At 40.1% G+C, this 13,208-nt stretch overlaps 1 protein-coding gene across 1 annotated transcript; it reads left to right on the forward strand.

Moving 5' to 3' along the window:
* Positions 1-8,123: 8,123 nt before the first annotated feature.
* LOC148116443 (disintegrin and metalloproteinase domain-containing protein 20-like) lies at positions 8,124-10,899 on the forward strand. Its single transcript, XM_087876137.1, has one exon. It carries the CDS (start codon positions 8,231-8,233, stop codon positions 10,451-10,453), a length of 2,223 nt encoding a protein of 740 aa, XP_087732263.1. The 5' UTR covers positions 8,124-8,230; the 3' UTR covers positions 10,454-10,899.
* Positions 10,900-13,208: the final 2,309 nt, after the last annotated feature.

Here is a 13,208-nt window from a genome sequence, read left to right on the forward strand (position 1 = left end):
GTGCTTTGTTTCCCTCTCTCTCTCCCCCCCGTCATCTCCCAGACTGGGGGCCAAGGTGGAAAGGCAGGTAATCTTTGGGGCTAGAAGGTGTTGGGTCTGGCTTCGCGAGCGGAGTCAGGCTGGTCAGGTGCTGATCATCGGAAACACTTTTTACTTTTTAAAGCATTTTTTACTACTTAAAAATACTTTAAAAAGTAAAAAAACAAACAAACAGTTGGCCATGCCCACCCAGTCACATGACCACCAACAAGCCACACCCACCAAGCCACGCCCACAGAACCGGTGGCCAAAAAAAATTAGATTTTCACCACTGCTATGGCTGCCCTATCTAAACTTTTAATATATGGAATTTGGTGGTGTTACAATCTTAACATTTCTACAGATTCCAAGAGGGAAAGATGTGCCGTGCTACTTTCGACTCCCATTTTACCACTTATCTATTCTGGGGCATGACAGGAATGCTCTCCAAAAGGATTATTCAGATATATAAAAAGACTAGCCCATTTTTCTGCTAATTTAAAAAAAAAAGATTTTTACCTTCTTTGGAGGATCACAGTACAATAATTCATACTTCCACTGTAATTAGTCAATGCTGGGGCACTGACTACCACACTGGGATGAAGGTAAATGATATTGGAGTAGTGAGGGATGGTACTCCTTGTGGCAATAACATGATGTGTATTGAGGGTAGTTGCCTCCATGTGTCCATTTTGAAATATGACTGTAATGTCACAATGTGCCACAATCGGGGAGTTTGTAACACTCTCAAACACTGTCACTGTGATGTTGGATGGTCCTCTCCAGACTGCAGAAATAGAGGCTATGGAGATAGGATAGAATGGGCCACTTCCACTAATGGTACAGTCTAAATCTAATATGAAAACCTCAGCTGTTGCTAGAATACTCTGCGCCCTTTGTTTCACAATTATCTGGTTCAAGGATGGGCTGAGATTTTCAAGGAAGAGTCTATGCTATGAAGTCAAAAGCCGAGGAACACCAGTGTAACTCATTCTTGCTTAATCACAGGAATTAACAGTGCATTTGGGGGGGGGGGAAGGCATCTGGAATTTAATTTAATTTTATTTAATGTATTAAATTAAAATTGTTTTCATTTTGTAGTTTAAGAGTCCAATTTCAAATTTAGGAGTGTGATGCTTCCTACTTCCTAGCAACATGCAGGATGTTGTAGTAGCAAGAAAGCACAATTAAAACCCAAATGCAGTTTTATTACTTCATTTTCTGCTAGAATATTTTTATTCTCACTAAGAATTAGTCTAGCCAGTCACCATAATATATTAAACCTGTTGTCTTTCTTGCTGAAAGTCAGAGCCTTTCTTTCCAAAAACTGAAGGACATTTGTTCCTGTCCCCATAAAGCCATTGACTGAAACATCTGCTAAACATACAATGAATAACAGGTTACCCTGTAGCCAGATAAATACTTTTATTAACACTTGAGTGAGCTCATAATGAACTTTAGAATCATCTGAAACCATTTGATTGAGTCTGGCTGTGCATCGACCTGCAGTGACCATCAGTGGGCCTCTTAAGAGCACTCTGCAGGATAGGCTTGAAAATGAAGCATATGTGCTTCAGATACTTTGACCAATAGACAGCTGTGCCAATAGTACCTTGAGTGTAAAAGGAAGATTGAGAAGCCTTGTCAATTATAATTAATTTTGGCTGCTCAAGACCATTGCACAATGACCCTTCTCCATGGGTGAAATCCAGCAGGTTCTAACAGGTTCTGGAGAACCAGTAGCGGAAATTTTGAGTAGTTTGGAGAACTTGGCAAATGCCACCTCTGGCTGGTGCCAGAGTGGGGTGAGAATGGAGATTTTGCAATATTCTTCCCCCAGGAGGGGAGGGAATGGAGATTTTGCAATATCCTTCCTCTGCCATGCCCACCAAGCCATGAACACAGAACCGGTAGGAAAAAAATTCGGATTTCACCCCTGCCCTTCTCTAACTGCACCCTAGTAAGATTATTGATGAAATTATTATTGACATTCAGTATTGTGAAGCCACTCAGTGACTATTGGAGAAGGATATCTCCAGCATTGTCCTCTGGGTTATTCAGTTACAATTTTTCTCATCAATTCTACTATGATTGCTCTGTTTTAAATAAAAGGTTGTTTAGATTTTCACCCGATAGGAAATATAAGCTGTCAGTGTCATCAGTGTACCCAGATACCATTTCGTCACACTTTGCAGAAAATACAGGAACTCCCTCTTCCTGAGACCATGGTCTGCGAGCTTTCTTTAAATACCACATTTCGCTTCTTACTATGTTACAGAGCCCCCGATTATGACATCGTACATGCGAACAAGTTAACTTCACTACTAACATGGGCAGCCTCCTGCCCACACCCTCTTACCTTTCTTGGTGACCTCAAGCTACCTCTTATTAATTGGACCCTAAACAAATGTATAACTGAACTGATACGTGCAACCCTATACTATGCTGTAACTAATCTGGGGCTGGATCAACTAGTAATTAATAATACTAGACTCAACATCTGCCTTGATCTCGTTTTCCGCAACAGTTTAAATTCAATTTATGGACTACAAAGAAAAGAACCCTTTTCCAACAGTAACCAGAGCATGATTGACTTTTGTTGGGGGATTGATAAAGTGATGGTATGATCTCCTTCGAACAGTACCTGGAGGCTGTTAGGAGCTGGATGGGGAGAAACAGATTGAAATTGAATTCTGACAAGATCATGTGACTCTAAGTTTGGGGCTCTTTGGTCAATGGACAGTTGCCATCTATGGTCTAGGTCTAGGAGGAGGTGGCACTGCCCCAAACACAACAATGCATAATCTGGGGGTTCTCCTGGATTTGAGACGACTCCTGCTCAAAGAGCAGGTGGCAGTTGTGGCTAGAAGGACCCTTTCCTGCCCCAACAATCCCTATTCACTATCACTCATGCCTTAGTCACTTGTCTTGACTATTGCAATGCGCTCCTCATGGGGCTGCCCTTGAAAAGCATCCGGAAGCTCCAGTTGATTCAAAATGAAGTGGCCCACATGTGCAGACCTCTATATGCACGTGTCACATCTCCCATGGGAGCTGCATTGTTAGCCAATTTGCCTCAAGGTGCAATTCAAGGTGCTGGTTGTCACCTTTAAAGCCCTTCATGCTTGGGACCAGGTTATCTGAGTGACCGTCTCTTGCCGATAACATCCAGCTGACCCATTAGAGTGTGGAGGAAAAGAATCTTGCAGGTCGTGTCCTCTAAGAATGTACATCTGATGGGACCTAGAAAAAGGGCCTTCTCCATAGTGGCTCTCTCCCTCTGGAATATTATCCTTCCAGAAATTAGACTGGCCCCCACTCTGAAACTCTTTTGTAAGGAACTGAAGGTGTGGTTTCATCAGCAGGTTTGGGGAATGCAGAATGGGATGGAGCCCTTTAAATGGCTGATTTATTGCATGTACTGGCTGAAGGGTGTGTGTGTGTGTGTGTGTGTGTGTGTATGTGTGTGTAGTGGCTGAAGGGGGTGGGCGGTTACTATTTTATTACTTTATTTATTATTATTTTTTAATACATTGTTTATTCATCTGTAAGCCACCTAGACTCACTGTGAGTGAATAGGTGATTATAACAGTGGTGAAATGTAAAATGTGTTACTACCGGTTCTGTGAGTGTGGCTTGGTGAGGGGGTGGTGTAATGTAACTGAGTGAGCATGGCCAACTTTTTTCTATTTTTAATTTTTAAAACCATTTTTTCTACATCCTCTTCAGCTGAAGAGGTTGTAGAGAAAATGTTTTTAAAAGCCTCTGACAATCCCAGCTGAGCCGCGCGATCATTAGAGGCTTTTTTAAAAAACTTTTTTACTTTTTTTACTTACATTTTTTCTGCCAAAGAGGTTGTAGAAAAAATGCTTTTAAAAATAAATTTAAAAAAAAGCCTCAGATGATCGCATGGCTCAGCTGGGCATGTGGGGGCCAGGGATTTTTGCTACTGATTCTCCGAACCACTCGCCGCCATCGCTACTGGATCGGGCAATCTGGTCCAAACCGGGAGCATTTCACCTCTGGATTATAAGCATTCTCTAAAATAAATAAATGAATAAACCAAAAGACCCAAAAAGAAAAAGAAAAAAAAAAGAGGTGTGATCTACAATATACAGGGTAAGGACTGTATCAGCCAGTAGGTAGGTGAGACAGCAGAAGACCAGCACACCACATCCATGAACACCAACTAGCAGAGAGATGACACCATAAAACTCCTTAATCACATAACACACGGATAGACTCGACCATAATTTGAATGGGGAAACGGTCAGCATCAGTGGTGGGTTGCCCCTGGTTCGCACCGGTAGTAAAAATTTGTAGTAGTTCGGAGAACCTGTAATAACATTGGCTGGCCATGCGCCCGAACCGGTCCCCGGCCCGGTCGCTTATCCCGCCCACCTCATCAGAGGCATTTTTTTTTTTTACTTTTGAAAACATTTTTTCTACAACCTCTTCGGCCAAAAAATGCTTTTAAAAGTAAAAAAAAAAAAGCCTCTGATGATCGCGTGGCTGAGCTGGGATCATCAGAGGCTTTTAAAAGCATGTTTTCTACAACCTCTTCGACTGAAAATGCCTTTAAAAGCCTCTGGCGATCCCAGCTGAGTTGCCTGATCATCAGAGGCTTTTAAAAGCATTTTTTTCTGCAATCTCTTAAGGTTGTAGAAAAAATGCTTTTAAAAGTAAAAAAAAAAAAAAAAGTTGACCACGCCCACCCAGTCACATTACCCCCCACCAAGCCGTGCCCACAAAATAAGCCACGCCCACAGAACCGGTAGTAAAAAATTTTAGAACCCACCCCTGGTCAGCATGCTCGACCAAGTTAAACCCCAAAGTGCAAGAAAATTCTGGTAAATCTGCTATTCAGACAAGTCAACAATCAACAGATACATAGAGAAGTAAAAAAGAAAGCTAAGAGAACAAAACATTCAATTCTAGAATATAATTTTAGTAGGCTTTCAATCCCACTTAACAGGAGGTGTATAGAATCTGTATATCCATTGCAGTCTTTGTTGAACAGGAAAATTATTCTTCTTGTTTGCCATTTCATGTAGTTTAAAAACATCTCATTTTATAAACGACACAAACTTTTGTCGTTTTTCTTGCTCTTGTATCTTGCTCTCCCCTTTCAAAAATGAAAAAGAGTTCAGTCTGATCAGCCTTTTAAGTGGGGTTTTTGTGCTAAGAATGGAAGCTTATGGTCCTTAATACAGTTTCACCCCACAATTCTTATAAATATCATCAGGTACAAGCTTTAAGGAAAAATACCTGAAAAACAAAAAGTATTTTGATTATCGGAATTGTTTTCTGTAGTCATCTTACAACTTCTGTTCCCAAGCCTTCTGTTCATTACTGTCAATCATTCCAAGCATCATTATTAAATTCTTATTTATTGATATGTTCCCCTATGCAGAGCTTCTGTTTAAAGCTCTGAAAGCTTGAATGAAATTTCAGTGGTTTCATTATACTTCATACAAGATGATCAGAACTAAATAGCAAATCTAATTCATAAATTTGATGTTTTGCTGATAGATTGTGGTCCCCTTTTAGATTCGAAGATCTGAGATAAACTAGGGTGACAGGCTTCTCTCTCTCTCTCTCTCTCCCTCCCTCCCCCTCTCTCTCTCACTCCCGCTCTCTGCTTGCCTGTTCCCTGCCTGACTAGCTGTCTGGTTTTTTTGGTATTTTCAATACCAAGGTTGAATATTCTTAAGGCAAAGGCTGGGCCATTTGGTATGTAAAAAGACTCAGTACTTTTTATATCTAAAAATGACCTTTGTGTTTGGAGGAAAAATCAAACTACCTTGAATTAGAAATCAGAAAGACTTCCTGTGGTGCTGCGAACGCCAATGGCAGCTCCTTTTGGAGCTCCAGCCCCGAGATTTCGTTAGCCGCTAGAACAGCGAAAAACAGCTATCTAGCGGCTCAAAACTCTCCCCCGGGGGAAAAGGGGGAGAGAAGAGCAGAAGGGTTTGGGTAGAGCTCCCCTAGATCCCCAGGCTTTCTTTTTTTTTAAGCCTGGGGGTTGCAGGGTGAGAGCTCCCTGGAAGCCCTTCAGTGCTCCGGATCCGGGACGTATCTGCCTCAGGCAGAATGGGGCGACCACACCAGCAGCAAAAGATTAAAGATTTAAAGATTTCTTCCTTGAGATTTAAAGATACTTTGAATCTGGATGCTGGCAGAGCAGAATCAGGAGAGCAGAACATGCAAGTATAAAAGCTTTAACTCCACTCAAAAAGGGAAAGTGCTTGTTAATGCCTGCAACATTGTTAAAGGTATTGGATTATATAGAGAAGAAAAAGAAAAAGATTTAAAGTGGAAGTGGAAAGGAAAAGACTATGGTATGGACCTTTTGTTAAAGTGTGTGGAAAATAATTGGACTTACTGATCCGATAGCTGAATAAATATAAAGTTAAAACTGAAATATGGCTGCCATTAAGGAAGGAGGATATGAGTCAGCAAATTCACAAGTTCTGACTGTAAAGATTTTACAAGAACTTTTAAATGATTTTACTTCTGATATACTGGATTCAGCTAAAAGGATTATTCAAGATTGTAAATTGGAGTATTACAATGATTTGCTGGCTGGAAAAGAGGAAGAAATCAAGCAGGCTAATGTGATTTTGGAGGCTAAAGAAGAGGCTGACAGGATTAAGATGGCGTTTAGCAGACTGCAAATAGAGGTTTTGGTGGAGGCTTCCACACAATTAACTGGCAAGTATCAAGGAGATTTATCACTGTAGACTGAAAAATATTTTGACAATTTTTGGCTTTACAGATAGAGTCAGTACTTAAAGAATAAAGTGACTGATTATACAAGTAAGAAGAGCAGAGATGGGGGCTCCAAAGAGAAAGAAATAATTTTGAAAGGAGAACGAATTTCTAAGACACATCAACTACAAATCCAATTTCAAAAATTTTTGAAAATAAAAGCAGGGGGACGAGCAATACCGAAGAAGAAAGTGTTAATGAAGAAGAAGGACTGGAAAAAATACAGAAAGAAAGGAAGAATGCGAGGTTAACTTTCTGAAGGGATATTTGGAAGACTATTGATGTCTAATTAAAATGTTTAACTAAAAATGGATAGCTCTTTAAGAGTTACTGAGGTATTAAAAGGGTCAATTAAAAATTTAAGGGGTAGCTTTTTGAAAGTTTTGGAATCTATGTAATACTTTTAGGGTTATCTTTGAACAATGCTTTATTGAAACAAAAGGTTTAATTAAAGTTGGATAGCTTTTTGAAATGTATTGCAGTTTTAAAGTGGTTAACCTAAAACTTAATGGATAGTTTTTCTGTTTTTTTTTCCAAAAGTTTGGAAATTTAGATCATGAAGAATGTCTTACTGAAACATGAGGAAGTATTAAGATATTTTAAAATGTCTGACTTGAGATTATAGAACTTTTAAAAGGCATATATAATTAAATGTTTATGTTTGATGTTATTGAATATTGAAGAATTTTAAAAGGGGAGTTAAAGAGTGGGAGGGATTTTTGAATTTAATAGTAAGTTAGTATATGTTAGCTTAGATTTGCTAAATATCCTGTTTTTGCCCTGGGAAGTCGTGGGGGGGGTGTGTGAGGGGAGGGGGTGTGAGGGGTGCTGGGGATAAAATTGTTTTATGATTTTTAATAAAATAAAAAGAAAGGCAAACGTATTAATAGAGAAGTAAGAAGAAGATATAAAAGATGTATTAGCTGATATATTCAATGATTGATTATGCATTGTTTGTATGTTATAAAAATAAAAAACGTTTGTATTAAAAAAAAAAAAAAGAAAATCCAGCAGATAATTGGTTTTGAGCTCTTACAAAGCCACACCTCTCCTGGTGTGATAGGCTACTTCCCTAGAACTAATTGATTTCAATTCACACCTTCAGCCAACCAGAACAAATCTGCAGTTCATTCCTGCTAGATAAATTATACAACAATAGCATACAAACAGTAATCAAGCTGTTTGGAGCTATCCTGGGAACTTCAAATGATTAAATAATAAATCATTATAATAACATTTCATAAATATTGCTTTGCTTTTGTATTCTATATTTGATTCTTCAAACTCCGCCTCCATTCCAGAATATACTGCATTTTCTGTTGCTATGTACAGAATCCTCATTTTCAAATCTTTAAGCCTGTCCCAACATTTCTGTCTCTCTCACACACAAATACACTCAATTTCCCTGTGCCCATCCATATTCGGATTCGTTTTCTAGAATATGGTCAGTTCCTACACTTGTTCTGTGAAAATGAGTACCTGTGTGGCATTATTGAGTGTGGTATTGCTGAAGATCATCCAAAATGAAGCTTCTAGACAGGCACCGCCTCAGGGCTTCAGATATGCCTCTTACGACGTCATCATCCCAAGGAGGCTGTCTCCCAAGTACGGGCAAGAAGAACCCCAGCATGTGACCTACCTCCTGCACATTGAAGGAAATCCCCAGGTGCTGTTCCTCAGGCAAAGAAGGAACTTCATCCCAAAGGCCTTTCCTGTCTTCACCTATGATACAGCAGGAGATATCCAGGTGGATCATCCTTTTATCAAGGATGACTGTTTCTACCATGGATTTATACAGAGAAAGTCCTCTTCTCGAGTCACCCTCAGTACATGTTCAGGAGGACTGAGAGGTTTCCTGCAAATGGAAAATAAGACCTATGAAATTGAACCAGTCCAGGAATCTTCTACCTTTCAACACGTGGTGTTTCGTTTAGAAGTAGAGGAAGGGGCTCTCCGAATGACATGTGGAGTAGGAGAGGAAGAGCAGAGCCATCAACAGGACATAATTCCTGAAACACAGAATCTTGGAAACAAAGACATTTTTAGTAAATCCTGGTGGCCACATACGAGATATGTTAAGGTGGCAATTGTGATTGATCATGAACGATATTTGCAGTTTCACAGAAATGAATCTTTTATTACGATGCGAGTTCTAGATATTGTCCACACTGCAAATTCATTCTATGACCCACTTTCTGTTCATCTGTCAATAACAGGCTTAGTGATATGGTCACAAAACAACCCCATAAATATTAACCCTTCAGCAGGTAGCACACTTACATTGTTTAATAATTGGAGAAGAAATCATCTGCTTAAAATTTTAAAAAATGATGTTGGTCACTTATTTGCATATAAGCATTTTAGTAAAGGTATAGTAGGCCTTGCCTTTGTTGGAACTATATGTAGCAGTCACTGGGCAAGTGCTATCGAATCATATAGAACTTCCAGTTTGTTTTTGATTTCTGAAATATTTGCCCACGAACTGGGACACGTTCTTGGAATGCAGCATGATGAAGGATATTGTCATTGTGGAAAGAGTGAATGCATTATGGCACCATTTGAGGCAGAGACTGATAAATTTAGTAACTGCAGTTTTAAGGATTACTTCCCCCGTAGAAACACTTGGTGTTTATTTGTCCCACCAGACACTAACACAACATTTAAATTTGAATCCTGTGGTAACAAAAGAGTGGAAAAGGGAGAGCAGTGTGACTGTGGGTCAGAAACACAATGCAAGTCAGATCCCTGCTGTCAAGCTAATTGTATGTTGCGCCCTGCGGCTGTTTGTGCCTTTGGACTGTGCTGTGCTAACTGCCAGTATCGTCAACGTGGAACTGTTTGCAGAGAGCAGATTAGCAGTTGTGATCTCCCTGAATATTGCAATGGGACCTCAGAGCACTGTCCAGAAGATGTGCATGTGCAAGATGGTGCCGTATGCAATGATGGCGTGCATTGTTATCATGGGAACTGCACAACTCATGATATGCAGTGCAAAATGATATTTGGTAGTGGAGCAACAGTCGCTTCTGAAGTTTGCTTCATAGAAGTGAATAATAAAGGTGATCGCTTTGGCAACTGTGGCCTTAAACATGGAATTTACAAGAAATGTGATACTGGGAATAACCTGTGTGGCCGTATCCAGTGTGAAAATACACAAATTCCTTCTTTGGAGGATCACACTACAATAATTCAAAGTTCCATCGGAGTTAATCAATGCTGGGGCACTGACTACCACACTGGGATGAAAGTAAATGATATTGGAGCAGTGAGGGATGGTACTCCTTGTGGCAATAACACGTTGTGCATTGAGGGTAGTTGTCTCAATGTGTCCATTCTGAAATACGACTGTAATGTCACAATGTGCCACAATCGGGGAATTTGTAACACTCTCAAACACTGTCACTGTGATGTTGGATGGGCCCCTCCATTCTGTAGAAATATAGGCTATGGAGGTAGCATAGACAGTGGGCCATTTCCAGTTTCAGTAAAGGCTAAAGCTAATATGAAAACCTCAGTTGTAGCTGGAATATTCTGTGCTTTTTGTCTCATAATTGTTTCTACTGGCCTGATTATCTGGTTCAAAGATAGTCTGAGAAACAACTTTCGAAAATGTCAGGGAAGAGTCCATGCTACAAAAGCAAATGATGAAGGAACACCAGTGTAACTCACCTTTGCTTAATCACAGGAATTAACAGTCAAATTGAAAAACAAAGAAATTTGAAATTTCAATGTTTTAAAGATGTCTTCCTGACACATTTCCTTTTGAAAAATTTAGCTTCTTTGAAGGTGAAGAAACCTTGTGATAAATTCTGTGAGAATGAGTTGAGTAAATCTCTGATTTGTAACAAAAAATAACTCCCCAGGATAGGGAGTTGAAAATGAAGCATTGGAACTGAAGATACCTCAAGCCAGCTATACCAACAGTACACTGGATGTCAGAGAAAGATCAAGAGGCATTGTTGTTTATAGACAATTTTGGCTGCCAACACAGTACTGCACACTGACTCTTCTCTAATTCTGCCCTGTTAAGGTTAGTGTTAGTCAGTTACAACTTTTCTTATCAGTTCTACTATGATTGCTCTGTTTTAAATAAAAGATTGTTTAGAAACATTAGCTTCTAGTGTCATCAGTGTGCCCAGCTACCCCTCCTCACACATTGCAAAAAACACACTGACAGGAGTGAGTGAGTGAGGGAGGGAGAGAGGGAGAGGGAGGGAGGGAGGGAGGGGGAGAGAGAGAGAGAGAGAGAGAGAGAGAGAGAGAGGGAGAGGGAGAGGGAGAGGGAGAGAGAGAGAGAGAGAGAGAGAGAGAGAGAGAGAGAGACCTACATTCATATAAACAAACTCTCATAGACTTCCTCCCCTGCTATGTCTGGTAGAAGAGCCCTTCATTCATCTGCCACCAATTCCTCCTCTGGCTCACAGCCACAAGAAGAATCAGTCAATTTACAATGATAACTTAGCAAAGAAATGGAGCCATGTTGTTTCTTCCTTCTTTCTTCCTCCCTTCTCAGGATACGTATATGGCACTTGCCCTAGCTAAGTTATTCCAAAAACATACCCAAACTCAATGCAGAAGTGAGGACAGCTCCAGTGTGTTTCTGCCTCCCTTTTCCACCTTATTGGCAATCTTAACTGGACAACCCTCACTTTTGCTTCCAAGGCTGGCCAATTGTGCTTATGACCATCAGAGAACTGGACTACTACAGGACTTCCGGTTTGTTCGCCGCCAGCGAAGACGGTCTCCTTTTAAGGACCGCCAGCCCCGCTGTCTGTAGAGCCGCTTCAATACCCAGAAGCGGCTTGAAAACTCCAAAAATCCAAAGGATTGCAGGAGGAGAGAAGGCAAGGCACTGTGAGCCCCCAGAGAATCGCTGCTGGGGAGGAAACAGGCGCGGCTCCCTTTCAACTTGCCAGACTCCGGACGGCATGGGACGACTCTGCTCTCCGCAGAACAAGCTGGCTGCTGCAAACGTTCTATCTGAATGAAACCAACCTTAATAATCAGCGGAAGTTTCAACTTGAACCCCCAAACTTGAAAACTGCAAGTATTGATGCTTTGGTGACTTTTTAAATTAAGAGAAAGTACGATCGTGTGAAATTGATTTGAAAAAAAATGGCGCCCAGCAGCTGAGCTAATGAGCTAGTGAAAGTGATTCTGTGAAGCTACTTTGATCAGTTACAAAGTTACTCTGCCTGTAATACAGAGGAATGGGAGAAGAGGAAAAAAAATTTTCTTTAAAATCTGAGTTTGCTCAGTTTAGCTTCTATCTGATTAAACCTGGGGGACTTTTTTAGAAGCCTTTGTGGAGATGGAAAAGGAAAAAGGATTTCCCTTTTCAGAAAAACTAACCTACATGGCAAGATGGCTTCAAAGAAGCAGGAAGGAAAGGCTGTAGGGGGGGGGATCCCCCACACACAAACATGAATCACAGCCTCCCTCTGTCCAACAAACTCAGAAAAAAGACTTTGATTTTGAAAATTTAAAAGAATTTATATCTCAGGTTTTGGATGATAAATTTCAAAAATCTCAACAGGAAATAGATGATAAACTTCAAAAATCTCAACAGGAAATAGATGATAAACTTCAAAAATCTCAACAGGAAATTATGCAGGAAATTAATGAAGTTAAAGATATGGTGAAACAGGATTATGGCAAGGTGACTAAAGAAATATCAGATGTGGTGTCTGGCCTTGCAGAATTTATTATTAAAGTGGACTCTAAAGTGGAAGAATTTAAATCAGAAGTCAATGTTAAGATGAAAGACAATGATTATAAAATTTCTGATGTTGATGATAAAATGCAGAGAGTTGAAAACGAAATTGTAATGATGCAATTCAGGGCAATGGAATTTGCTATAAGGCTTCGAGGAATCAGAGAGGATGACAGACAGGATTCGAGACAGACTTGTGCTGAGGCTTTGGCAGTGATATTAAAAATTAATCCTGATGTGGTTTTTTTACAAAATAGACAAAATTTATAGAGTGAATTCCTGGGTGGCCAGACAAAGACAATTGCCTAGAGATGTGGTGATATATTTTACAGACAGAGCAATAAGAAATGACATCCTGCAAAAATCTTTTCTTACCTCTGTGCAAGTGGGGGGCGCACAAATTGGAGTTTACAAAGAACTACCACCTAAAATGCTGAAAGCCAGAAAAGATTTTGGCTTTCTAGTAAACGAACTGAAAAAACAAGAGATACCATTCCGGTGGGATGCCCCAACTGGCATAATTTTGAAGTATAAGGGAGAAAGACATCGTTTGAATACTGTGGAGAAGGCGGAGCATTTTTATACTACTATTTTTAAAGAAAGAACACCATCTCCACGTACATCTACAGTGTTGGAGATTAAGGAGAGTGATAAGAAGCAACTCCAGCAAGAATTGCAAGAACAGTCTAAGCAGGTGGAGTTAGAG

This window comes from Pantherophis guttatus, chromosome 1, assembly GCF_059756535.1.
Source record: "Pantherophis guttatus breed Tessera chromosome 1, ASM5975653v1, whole genome shotgun sequence".
Lineage (NCBI taxonomy): Eukaryota > Metazoa > Chordata > Lepidosauria > Squamata > Colubridae > Pantherophis > Pantherophis guttatus.